We start from the raw sequence: 12,963 nt of genomic DNA on the forward strand, positions 1-12,963 counted from the left end.
ATTAGAGTATTTTACATGACCACCATTGTGCAGTGTATATTCAAATTTAATTACATTATATTGTCCTTTTATATTTATCACAGTGTTATATTACAACATGTTAGTTATTGTGCTTAATATTATCTAACACTACTTTTGTTTACTATATCATAATATTATGTTTTCGGTTTTTATCATTAAATTGTATGTATGTCATGTATTTTTAACTCCTGTATTTTTTTTCTCATATTTGGGGTAGATTGTATCACTACTTATACCTGTATACCTATAGTTATATGTAAATACACTCAGTGGCCACTTTATTAGAAGCAACAGCTCTGATATAAATTCTTCAGCGTGGTAACAAGTTTCATGTGTAACTTCAATGACTATTATGCATTTAGAGTTCAGTCTTGACCTTGAAAGTTGTAGTTTTTCTTGTGAGCTTTTTCTGAAATTTTCAATCCAAAAAACGTACAAACTGCTGGTAACCATAGCAACAACACTGATGCTTCACAATGCGCTATCCATTCAACTATGTAAAGGTTAAACCAGTGACACTAGCCTCAGAACCAGAGGAAGTTTAAACCACAGTGGACCTCTCGTTTGGAGGGAAACTGAGTCGAATCCTCTGAAGACTGATGTTTTTTTCTGCCTCGAGTCCCAGAAAAACTAAAAATGTTGCAGGGTGCAGCATTTCCCATATGAGGACATCATCACTTTACACGGCGTGATTGTTTATCGAGCTGCTTGGAGACCAAGAACACGTTTACATCAGAGACACTGAGAGCTGTTGCTTCTGGGGGGGCTCAGGTTTCACAGCTTTTAGTTAAATTACAGAGAGGAGCGTGCTTATGTAACACTTGCACATAATAGCAGAGTTACCATGTGTCAGCAGAGAATACACAACCACATCTTTTAACTGATCGTCCAGGTGAGACAGTGACACCATCGGTCTGGTCAAAGAAGGTTTGACCTGAGTTTCTGGATATCTTCGCCTGGGACTTGGTGCATCAGTCCATCAGGGCCTGTTTGATGTGATCACCACTGATATTTCTCAAGGCCTCAGTCAAAAGTAGGAATGTCCCAGCCATATTTATATATACAAAAATACAATAAACTACAGGAATAAAAAAAGGAAAAGGAAAAAGAAGTAAAACAACCTGAAAGAATACCTTATATACTTCAGGTAGTGCCGCCTGTAGGGAGGACAGGAGGCCCCTGATGGGCCTGAAAATCAACCTAAAACCATTTGATACTGATCTTCTGTGTCATTACATTATCATGAAGAGTCAGACTCATATGTTTTGTTTGTTATTTTTAAGCATTTTATTTTCTTTAAGGACAAAACAAATGTGTAAAACTGTTTTTTTTTTCTTCAGAATTGTCTTTTTTTCTCTATTAATCAATTTGAACTTACTGAGTTACAACAGCTCAAACAATAATTCACATAAATAATTCTATGAGTCTTAGTTATCTAGAACGCAAATAAACAGTGACCTGCTTCATTTATGCTTGAACTACTGTTTATGTTCTTAGACTGCTTCGTATTTATTTTTTAGATGCAAATTGTTGATTATTATTGGACATATTTATTGTGATATGTATATTGCACATTGTTATCTACAGGAGACTTGTGAAAAATCATTAATTTGTTTGTTGATGTTTTGTTGTTTTTTGTTGATAAACTAAGAAGAAATGGAATAACAAATATTTCAAATTCAATTAATCAAAAAATAACAGAGATTTTTGCTTTTCTAAAGTTAAGGCATTTTAAAGAAATTATTCATGTTAATTTATTGGATAAACTTGGGACATTTAAATGATGAAATGACCTATATAATTTAGACAAAACATGACTGCCATCTAGCGGTCTGGCTGCGCTAATGAATGATTTATTGTGAAAAAAAAAAAACTGACCGGAAGTGGCGAGTGGCGGTAAAATCAATTAACTCTGTGATAATGGCGGCGGGAAGAGGGGAGTTTTTTCGGAGTTTCTTAGTGGGTTTGGAGAGGCAGCCCGCCCAGCTGGCTCCAGGGAGACAACCGGCGGTTCGGGGCAGAGGAAAGCCGGTTCCGGGAGGACGACAGGCGGATTCGGACAGAGGGCGGACGGCCGGCAGAAGGAGGAAGAGACGGCCGAACACAGAGGCACCGAGCCCGGTCAGCGGGAGTGCTCACAGGTGACCCGTCTGCCGTGTTTAAGGATTATAATCCCACCTTTGGAAACTTAATTATATTTTAATTTGTTTGCCAGCTGCCCAGGACCGAGAACAGAGACAAAGAAAACAGTCAAAACTCCTCCGTTAAAGGAAAACTTGGTGGAAAGGTGAGTTTGCTAAACCACAACAATGACTAGTGATCTCTACCTCCACCTGTCTGCGTCACACGGCAGCTTCAGCTTTTCACAGTTAAAGTCGACACAGGTATGCAGGCATTAAGCATCAGTTTGTTGTTGTTACACTTGTGTGAGTTGTTGATTTTAATTCTAACTTTATTTTGTTGAAAATACTTTTATCATTTGTCATTTTTAGTTGTGTTAAACAAGTTGTTTTGTCAAATTAGCTGCTGAGCTAACTCTAATACATTTATATTGATGTTATTATGGTCTGTGTTGATAAATGTGCTTTGTGCCACATACACACATACATACATACACACATACACGTATATATATATATATATATACGTATATATATATAAATTAACGCTACCAGAAGAAGAAAACACAAGTCAATGTTAATATTTTAGACGATAATTGACTAAAACAATCAATAAATTGATTGGAATCTATCAGGTTTGTATTGATTGATTTGTACATGTCATGGCTCCATATACTTTTGAATGGTAACCTTTATTCAAAGGTTGACAGAAGAGAGGTGACAGGAAATGGTCACCCCAGGTGAAGACTCAAAGGGGGTTTAACAACATGGCTGCCTGTACAGTTTAATCCAATCCAACAATTTTTGCTAGGTCCACTTAAAATTACAGGTTGGAGGGGGTTGATATATTTTATATACAGATGATTGATCACACTGATCGTCTCTGACCCAACACATAGTATTGATTATTAAGGGATTGTTTGAGAACTAGCCTCTGGACTCACCTGCAGGTGGCTGCTGATTGGCTGAACTACAGGTGTAATAAAAACGGTAGTTTCAGGTGTTTGCAGTAACTCCTTGTCATGTCTTCTTTAGGCTACCGTCTGAGATTCTGATTAAGATCCTGTCCTACCTGGACGTCTCCTCGCTGTTCTGCATCAGCCATGTCAACAAACTGTTCCACCAGCTTGCCGATGATGAGTAAGTGTGTCCATATTTAGTACAAATCAAAAAGGGATTTCTTAAATATTAAGTACTGAATCTTGTGCCTGCAACACTTCTTCTTTTCTTCTTTACCGTACCTGTCCAAAGAACTGTGAAGATATAAACGTAGACATCTTTAATAACAAGTTAGCTTTGCAGGCTAAGACAAACAATAATGTGTGGCTCTTGCGCCTGCAGCTGCTTCACAATAAAAGCTCCCTCTATGCTTCATGCCTTGCTTTCATCAGATTCCTATACACGAAAGGCCTTTTACTTTGAAACAACAAGATGACCTTTACTGCAGAGCAGGTGGAGGGCTTTTACTGTGAAGGAGCTGCAGGGCTTTTACTGTGAAGGAGCTACAGGGCATTTACTGTGAAGCAGGTGGACAGCTTTTAGTGTTATAAGGTGATCAGTGCTTTTACCGTGAAGAAGCTAAAGGGCTTTTACTTTGAAGTGGCCGACAATGTGAGGCTTTTATTATGAAGCGGCTGATGATCTACATGCATGTGTTTTAAATTAGCCTGAATCGTGTCTGACTCCTAAACTAAAGTTTGTATTGTATTTTTCCTTCTTCCTCTCTTGTCAGCCGATCAGAACGTTATTGAATATTGAATATTGTAATTAGTCGTAATCCTCAGTGACCTCACAGTGAGTAGTACTGATCTGCAGCCAGTGTCTAACTGTGACCTTCTCTCACCGTAGTGTCATGTGGCATAAGATTTACATGTCAGAGTTTGGGAGTCAGATGTGGAAGCCGAGGGCGGCGGATGGCGGTGCGATGAAGGAGGGCCCGGTGGAGGTGGAGGTGGGGGATCGGTCGGTGGGCCACTGGAAGAAGATGTACTTCAGGACCGCGGCTGGACAAGAGATGAACAAGTGGAGGAGAGAGCTGAGAGACATCAGCCCATACACCGGCTTACCCAGGCAGACGGAGTGGGTCCTCAGGTACCACATTCACTCCTCTGCTTCCACCGGTTCATTGACTTCAATTCATTTCTATGAAAACAAACATCAATATGATGTAAAACTTTCTGCCCACGGAACTATTTTAATAACATTTAGTCAATGTTAATGGTTATAATGCAGATGAGGACTGTTGTGAAGCTTAGCAATGTCTGCCTCTAATTTATATTTGGTTGTTGTTTTTAGTGTTAAACAGCCTCTTGTCACATCTTTCAGATGTCTGATTATTCCACTAATTAATGATTTCACCTGCAGAATTAAAACTATTTCACATTTAACAAAAAGAAAAGCAAAGACAGAGAAGTCTCAAAAACAGATAATATTACTGCAAATTACAAAAATGTGAACAGTTCAAGATTGAAACTGACACAATAGCAGCCCCGAGTAATAATGATAACAGTAAACAATAACTAGTAATGATGAGTGTTGTGGTGGCAGATCTGGATCCTGCAGCTCCAGAGTCAGAGACACCTGCAGAATTCACCGGTCAAATGTATTTGCTGCTGAAAAATGCTGTGGTCCAACAAAAACAAAAGTAATCAGTTAGTTGATTGACAATCATTTGCAGCTATTTTCATTATTGATTTGACCATTTGAGCAATTTAATAAATTACTTTTTTGAGTTTTGTACCGTTGGTCACATGCTACAAGACATTTGAGCGTCAATGGAGAAATTATATTATTGATTATGTGATGGACATTTCTCATAGAGATCAGATTTAATTTGTTTTTGGTTTTTACATTTTAAAGACTTTTATCAGATGTGCAGGTTTGATCTTTTTCACTTAATCAATTAAACTTTATTTGTAAAGCACTTTTCATAAGGTTAGTGCAGTTCAAAGAGCTTCACTGACTGACAAGCTAAACAGAAAAAGACAAATCAATTAAGACAGCGAACAATGAGATACAATAAAAATAGATTTAATAGATTTAAAAAGCTATAATAACATTAGCAAACAAAGTAGTTGTAGGGTTGTGTATTGTCTTATTTGTGTGTGTTTTTTTTTTTTTCCAGGAACCTGAACGTGAGCTGGGAGCTGACGGTGTGCGACCGCTTAGGACAGGAGAGCACGCTGGAGCAGAGCCGAGCGTACTTCTTCGAGTCCTCGGTGATCGTCCGCTGGAGCGGAGGCAACTTCCCCAACTACCACCACATCAGCAGCATCCAGCTGCACGGAGTCAGGAAGGAGACGCTGAAGAGCCCCACGGTCAGGAAGTAAGAAACATCTCTTCCACCTCCGCCACGCCTCCTCTCCTCCTCCACCACCACCACCACACATTTACCACACCTCCACCTGTCCTTCCCCCTCTCCTCCGTCAGGCCTGAATGGCGCTCTCTGATTTTAAAGCTGGACATGAAGACTCAGAGCAGTCGCTTCATCGGCAAAGACAGACTCATCAAACTGCTGAGTCTGTCGCCAGGTGTCATCATCGGCGTCTGGAGGGTCAGTGTTCAACAGGGAAACAAACTAAATTCCTCATGTTTTTATAGTGTGAGCATAAATACAATACAAATCAATTGTGTGTGTGTGTGTGTGTGTGTGTGTGTGTGTGTGTGTGTGTGTGTAGGGTCAGAGCATTGTTGCCTTCATCATGGTGAGCCTGCACTTCCACAAGCTGGTGGAGAAGAGTCTGCTGGGATCTCCAGTCTGGTCAGTTCACTTCTCATCAGCTTCAACTGACAAACGTCCAGTTTATTTATTAAGAGCAAACTGAGTCCAGTTATTGAATTCCTCCAGGAGCTTGTGTTTTAATTTTATATTCATATTTTATATTAAACTCTGTTGTTTGTTTTGTTTTAATCAAATATTTAATCTCTTTGTAATTGTCTCTGAAGTTCCTGAATCTTCTTTGCTCTGTTCAGGTTTTTCTTCTTCTTCTTTTCGTCCCGTTTGTCCCTTCCCGCAGCCCGTACTCTGAACCCGTTGACCGACCACCTGTGTATAACTTGGACCCCGAGTTTGGTCTCCATGACTACACCCTGCACTTTGTCCTGCACAACACCGGCACTGAGATCATGTCGGGACACTTCCGCCAGATCTCCTGTCGCGCAGGTAATCACAGTTTGATCACAGTTTGATCACATGATGAACAGGTCAGCTGACACTGATTTTTTTATTTTTTTTGTACGTAATAATTTAGAATATTTCGCAGCTGAAAAAGTCCAACATCAACAAAACAAATAGGATTAGAGCCATGAAAATAAACTTTATTGATGGAAAAAAGAGCCCTGAAAATGTAATTTCATACAGACTTTTCACTTGAATTGTTTTTTTTGTTTGTTTTCTTTTTCTTTCCTCTTAACATCGAGATAAACACGAGGATCTTGACTCTTGACTGTGATTTCAGAGACTTTCTACCTTTTGTAGAAACTGGTCTCAGAATCTTGAGTTGGTCAGTTTAACTAGAATTAGTAACAATAACTACGAGAAGTCTGATCGTGGTGTAAAAGCCTAAAGTTTGTTGTGTTGCTGTGATCAGTTCAGATCCAGCGTGGCCTGGTGGAGTTGAAGGTCATCGACAGGACCAACCTGTCGCAGCACAGGTCGCTGTCGGGAAACGTGAAGCTGCCCTGGAAGAGCGAGGCGCTGGAGGGCTCAGTGGAGGTACAACTGTCCAACAATATCATGATCTTGTCCAAACAACTCATACATCAACCTGAACCAACTTTCGTTCTTATACAGTAACGTACCAAGTCGTCTTTGCTTAGTTTAGCAATAAGACTGGAAATATGGAAACAGCTAGTCTGATTGTGTTTAACCAGCTCTGCTAAAACTCAGTAAAGCCAATTAACACATAATGTTTCTAGTGACATATTAGGGTTTTGTGGCGAGATATCTGGCTGATGTAGTAGCTTCTAGGATCTTGGGTTGGACACGCCCCCTTCAGAGATTCAAAGACGCATTCAAACGTAGGCAGCCTCGACTCGCTCAACAGTTCTGTCCGAGCCCCAGGTTGTTGCTGCTACCTTTCCGTCTGACACCGACCGACACATTTCAGACGTGCTCATAGCTGCGAACTCGTCGCTTTTTGGTGAAATTTAATCGAGCTGCAGAACGTTAGCTTGTCTAAATCAAGCTAACTTTGGCTTCAGCAGCGAACAATTAAAAGTGGTGCTCTGACAAGGTAAGCTCATCACCTGTGTGTCAGGTCAACGCGTCACTTTCAGCAAGAGGAGCGGTGTTTATAAAGACGCTAACAAGAAGAACATCTGCAGTCATCAGGCTCAGAATCAGTGGTAAGTGTTTTGTTTTTTGCTTCAAAGCGTGTAGCGTTTGCTTTGAGCGGGTAGTTCGTGCTTGGCGCTACTTTTTACACATCGTTATTGTTATAGCTGTCGTTATAGTTCTTGTTCTTGTTGTGGACGGCCTGAAAACATCTATTTAAATTTTTAACAAAGCAACTCAGGATTCATTTTGGCTGTTGGGTAAAAATAAGGGTCCCATCCCCCTTTCTTGATGGTTCTTTCTTACATCGCGTAGAACTGCTGCATCATGACGGTGACTCTACTGGATGAGTTCCAGAAACCCTTCTGGTGCGTCAGTTCGCCCATTTGCATCACGATGGTGAAGACGTCGCTGTCCTTCGACTACAGCGGTGAGCACTTTCTGATGACGTACCAGAACTCGGACGGTCAGGTGAAGATGAAGCTGGTCTGGTTGAAGGAGCAGAAGCAGTTCTTCCTCATCAGCCTCACCGTCTACGTTTCTATTTTCAAGGTCAACAAGCATTTCAGCACAAACTACTGAAGCTGAACTGGACCGCTCAAAGTTCTGCTTTATGATCTCTAAAGTTCTGCTTTATGATCTCTAAAGTTCTGATGAAGTGACTTTGAGTTTTGTCAGGGTTTAATCAGATATTAGTTTATTTTACAAAAGTCTCATTCTGTATAAATGTAAGAAAATAAAATATGAGTTCTAAGAGTTTAAACTTTAAGTAGAAAAATAAAAACAAATTTGATTTTAGAGGTAAATTTCTTATCAGCTTTATGTTTTAGCACATGGAGAGTGTCACTGTTTCTCTTGAATAAAGATAAAATGGTACAAAATAAACTTAACATATGTAAAAGAGTTTACACCCCGAAACAAAGTATAAATATTAAGTTATAATTAATTTTGAATTTGAGCATTTACTGATTGTGTTAATTTCAATCAGTTATTTTAGTTTCAATCCCAACCACATGGAAGACTTTCGGTGAGAACTTGAACATTTCTTTTATCTACAATTCTGAGAAAATAAATCTTTTTGTTTCCAACATTTTGCCTTTTTATTTTTATATATATTTAAATGTTCCTCGTCTGTGACAACAGGGATTTATTTTTGAGGCTTGGATGGTTGAACAGGTCAGTTTGAACGTGGGATTAGGATTATTGTAATCAAGTGAAGCAGTATTTTGTTTGTGAATGAACATTTATTCTTTTTTAAATGACTGATAACCTCATCTGGGAAAACAGATAATGAATATAATGAGGACCAGAGAAATTGAAAGTGTGGAAAAATACACACTTTCAATTTCAATTTGACCACCCTCACTCTGTCATTCAGCTCAGCTTCCTTATTTGGTGAACTCTACATGAGCACAGGCACAAAGCTTGAAACCCCATCAGAAAAAAAGATAGTTAAGTTTAAAGCATTGATCTCTAGGGCGGGAGACGTACTTTCCCCTGCTTAAGCAAGATATGCAAGATCGTCTTCATCTTAGTTCTTCCTTTAGTTAAGAAGCGAAACATCAGAGTCAATTTAACGTGTACTTCTGTTTGTGAGGTCAAAATGTCAAAGTTTTTCTGCAGGGTGACAACCGAAAGATGGAGGCTTATGTGCAGAGAAAGGTGTTACTTCCCCCTTTCAGGCTTAAGCATGAGGCCTCTCGTAAGTTTTAGCAGTGCTTTACCACATGTTAAGAACCGTGACATGACTCCCTGCCTTTGTAACTTTCTCAGCATTGTTCATAGCCTTCATTTCCTGTAAAAGCAAAGGCAAACTTTATGTACATTAAGTTTTCATGTCTGCATCCTTGTCTCTGAGGCAAGACTGGGACATGTACAGAGTTAACAGAGGCAGATAAAGTTGCTTAAATTGACAAACTGAATGAGAAATTCCTCAAAACAAGATTTTTGTTTTTTAAGACATTGATCAAACATTTATTGGTATCTCCTCACATTGTTTTAATGCTATCAAACAATTCTGTGGAGATGGATGCAGTTAATTTTCACATTAATACATTTACATTAATAACGTTCACATCCACTGTACTAATATCTCAGCCACTGTATACATTAAAGTCTTTGGAGGCCAAAATTTGTCCATCCATACTCCACACTCTTTGCTCCCTGACCAAGTAAATTGACAGTTGCAGGTGATGAGTTAAACTCTGTGATACATTAAAGCCTAATGCAGACATGTTGTAATGCACTCATTGTCTCTACAGTTACCGTAAACTAGCGACTAATTTTCATTATATTTTTCTTATATAAAAAGTTATGTTCTTTAAGCTTGTGAGGAGGAGGAGATATTACAAACTTATGTTGTTGAAGTGTCAGTCTGAAGACTTTAGATTGTTTTGGTTTTTTTAAGAAAAGTTCCTGAAGTTTGTCAGTTGTAATTTTTTCATAATGCAACAAAAACACTGATCATTAAGTGCCACTTTATTTTATACTTCAAAGTTTATTAATGTCAATGTTTCATGTAATTGTCAAGTCAAACATTTCTTTTAATTCACATTCTCAGAAAATAATGACATTACATTGATTCCATTTGAGAGTGTTATATTACAGTACAAAAATTAACCTTGAAAAATATGAATTTTCTTACTGGTACTGTATTAGGTTTTATCACAACTCAACCGGAATAACAGAAAACAGCTCTGTGGGTGTTCAGGCCTATAAAGGACAGCAGGAGTAATCTAATCGTTGCAATTGACAGGACATATGATCAAGGGGGCAGAGTTTATACCGTTGTCATTACTACAGTGACTAACGTATGGATAGAGTTCCTCTGTGAAGGCACAGCCAGTAAAGGCGTAGAGAAAATCTGCAGAATCTACATCGTAAAAGGTGACCAGACCCTTCTCATAATCAACAAACACCCCAACCTTCTGAGGATGCTGATTCGGAAACAGACGGACTGGACGGTCATCATTAGCCGAGTACTCATTTCCATTTCTTAACCATACAGTCCAGAAACCATCACTAGGGCCCAGTGGGATCTTTCCCCTCCTGTAGATCGAGTCTTTGGCCACTCCTACAGTCCAGGCTGTCTTCCCTTTTACCTTAACCTCAAAGTAAAATCTTCCTGATGAAAAACTGTCTGGGGGTTTCTGGCATACATCACCACAATATAATTGTGGTCCATCATCAGACAGGATGAGAGCAAGTTGTGCTGTATCAGTATCCAGAGTCACATCCACTGCAAACTGCTGGATATACTGCAGCTCAGCCTTCTTTCTTTCATACTCTTCATCATGTTTAACAGGAGATACAGTGAAGGAGCAGTCTAAAAAAAGGCAAAGCACACATACACAGTCAGTCTTGCAAAACAGTTGTTGTAATGTAAAATTTTAACCTGCAGACTTTTTTCACTTTAATTAGCATGTTAGTTTAGGTTTATGACTTCTTTATTCAGATCTTGAAAACAAGGATTTAACCTCAATAAATCATGAGCTTTTTTCTTGGTCACTTTTTCAAAAAATCAAGATTGAACAAATTCGAAATGATCGTAATTAATTCAAATTAATTCAAATGCCTTTAACCTCTCTGCTGAGAGAAGTTAGTGAGCTGTTGTGGGTCAGTGCAGTGACAAGGGTTGATTCAGTGGCCTCACCTTTAAAAACGGCGCCAGCCAACTCAGGAGGATCGAGACTTTGTTCTTCTCCAAAGTTGCCTGGAGCGAGAGCCAGTGGATGGGTGGTTGTTGAGGGTTCTTTAGTTTCTGTGACTGGGAGTCACAGGACAAACCATAAAGAAAGACAAATAATTATTATTTTTTGTTAACACATTTCTATTAATAGAATATTTTAATTCATAACTTGTGATAACTGTGATTAATGTGATACCACTGTTTTTCAGAAGTTATTCTTTTTATCTTCACCCAACGCACCTTTCGGTCTGAAGTTTTGCAAACGCTCCACCAGATCATTCCTGCTGATCTTCTGTAAAACCTCTGAAGTTACCTTCAGAGCTCCACGATCTCGATATTTATTTATCATTAGCTCCACCGTGTCCGGCCTGTCTGCCTTCTCCAGGTCAGCCAGTGGGATGCCATCGTCTCTCAGGTAAAATTTGAAACGCTTAAACTGGTCTTCATTTAAATCCAGCAGAATATTCAAGAGCTCCTCTCTAAGTGTCGCCATTATGGCTTCCTGCTGTAAATATGAGAAATTTTCCCATCAGTCTTTTGTATATGTTCATCTTAAATGCAATTTGTCTCCTGCTTGATCCAATGTTGCTTCAAGTTCAAATCCAACTATATACTTTATCTCACATACCTCTACAGAAGATCATGAATGATCAGTTAATAACACTGGACTACTGCCATGAAATTAATTATGATTAGCTACTTCACCATGGTCATTCCTAGTGCTTAAACTCGGAGGTCAGAGGTCAGCTGCTGATCAGGAGCTGACAGATATTCAGTGTCATTCTCAATGTTAGGAACAGAAGGACCTACCCTCCTGTATCAGCCAGTGCTGCTACAGTTGTTGGTGACACTCGTCCTATTTCCTGTGGTTGAGCTTGATGCTAAAACCTGCAAGAGAAGTGAAGTATATTGACAGTATTTTGAAGATTTTATAATCAAAGACACTTCAAAATTCTTTCAATCATTTTAAAGGAAATACAGCTTAATAGCTGCTTCCTGTCTAATTGCAGGAGTTCACTTGGCTTCCTCGGCTGAACAGCAGTAAGAGAAGCAACTGTGGCTTCCCCTCAGAGGAAATGTCCCAGAACAAGATACTGTTTAAAGATTTCTCTATGACCCACTTTTTAAATTGATCTACATTGTTGTTGGAATTGTATGTGCCCTTTCTCATTGCAAGGCAGGATTTATACTTTTATCTGATGTAATATAGCAGATGTCTGTGTCAGCCATTTTATGTAACCGATAATCGTATAAATTTAACTTCAGATTTGACACATATGTTCACTTGGCCTCAAGGACTACCTGATTAGAATTTCGTTGTCAAAGGTCAAGGTCACAAATTAATATATTTATATATACTCTTTTTTAAAAACATATCACACATACCCTCTCTCTGTCATCTGACTCTTCACTTCATTTCCTCCAGTTTGGCCGTTCAATTATAAACACTTCTGATTTCTGACGTGGTCGGAAAGCACGTCTCAAGGACTAGTTCTGTGAGACCATAAACCGGCCTTAAGACCAAGATAGGAATTCTATTTTAACTCAGTAGCTGAACATTGTGACATTATAAGGTGTAAAAATCAAACTTACCTGAGTTTTCTAGCTAGCCAACTAAAAGAGAGGCCTTAAAAACCGGAGGAGAAATCATAACTTCATTCACTCTCTCACTGTTAAAACCACATACAGTTCCTGGTAGAAGCAGTCTGGAAGTTTTCTGCTCTTTTACTTCCTTACCCTTTGTTCACACATCAAGATTCAATTATACAAATATATACATATAGTCAGTCATACATATAATGTGATTTAAGTAAATATTTACGCTGTGCTGCTCCAAGGGCCAAGTTGAAAGTAAGAT

The 12,963-nt window shown here is 38.9% G+C and overlaps 2 protein-coding genes across 2 annotated transcripts in view; one reads left to right on the plus strand and one right to left on the minus strand.

The window, feature by feature from the left end:
• Nucleotides 1-1,941: 1,941 nt before the first annotated feature.
• LOC111661320 (F-box only protein 15-like) lies at nucleotides 1,942-8,505 on the plus strand. The gene is made up of 10 exons (XM_023414836.2): nucleotides 1,942-2,162; nucleotides 2,237-2,308; nucleotides 3,177-3,281; nucleotides 3,990-4,232; nucleotides 5,266-5,466; nucleotides 5,572-5,695; nucleotides 5,820-5,902; nucleotides 6,159-6,304; nucleotides 6,732-6,856; nucleotides 7,733-8,505. The coding sequence occupies exons 1-10, from the start codon at nucleotides 1,942-1,944 to the stop codon at nucleotides 7,997-7,999; spliced, it is 1,587 nt and encodes a 528-aa protein (XP_023270604.1). The 3' UTR covers nucleotides 8,000-8,505.
• Nucleotides 8,506-9,894: 1,389 nt separating this feature from the next.
• Nucleotides 9,895-12,963, minus strand: part of LOC111661330 (uncharacterized) — a 19,183-nt gene continuing 16,114 nt past the window's right edge. Inside the window, exons 8-10 of the mRNA XM_087176211.1 lie at nucleotides 11,346-11,610; nucleotides 11,070-11,183; nucleotides 9,895-10,742 (exon numbers count right to left, since the gene is read on the minus strand). Of these exons, the coding sequence (XP_087032337.1) occupies nucleotides 10,153-10,742; nucleotides 11,070-11,183; nucleotides 11,346-11,610 (969 nt within the window). The 3' untranslated portion in view covers nucleotides 9,895-10,152. The remainder of the gene's footprint in view (nucleotides 10,743-11,069; nucleotides 11,184-11,345; nucleotides 11,611-12,963) is intronic.

Source organism: Seriola lalandi, unplaced genomic scaffold (assembly GCF_002814215.2).
Source record: "Seriola lalandi dorsalis isolate HSWRI2012SDOR001 ecotype SW California unplaced genomic scaffold, Sedor1 jcf7180002054543, whole genome shotgun sequence".
Taxonomy (NCBI): Eukaryota; Metazoa; Chordata; class Actinopteri; order Carangiformes; family Carangidae; genus Seriola; species Seriola lalandi.

What these genes read in the sequence shown, in the direction of transcription:
- LOC111661320 (XM_023414836.2), top strand. Translation starts at nt 1,942, where the DNA reads ATGGCGGCGGGAAGAGGGGAGTTTTTTCGGAGTTTCTTAGTGGGTTTG. An exon ending in CAGACGGAGTGGGTCCTCAG is followed by an intron (nt 4,233 to 5,265) that starts GTACCACATTCA and finishes TTTTTTTTCCAG; the next exon opens with GAACCTGAACGTGAGCTGGG. An exon ending in CTGCTGGGATCTCCAGTCTG is followed by an intron (nt 5,903 to 6,158) that starts GTCAGTTCACTT and finishes CCCTTCCCGCAG; the next exon opens with CCCGTACTCTGAACCCGTTG.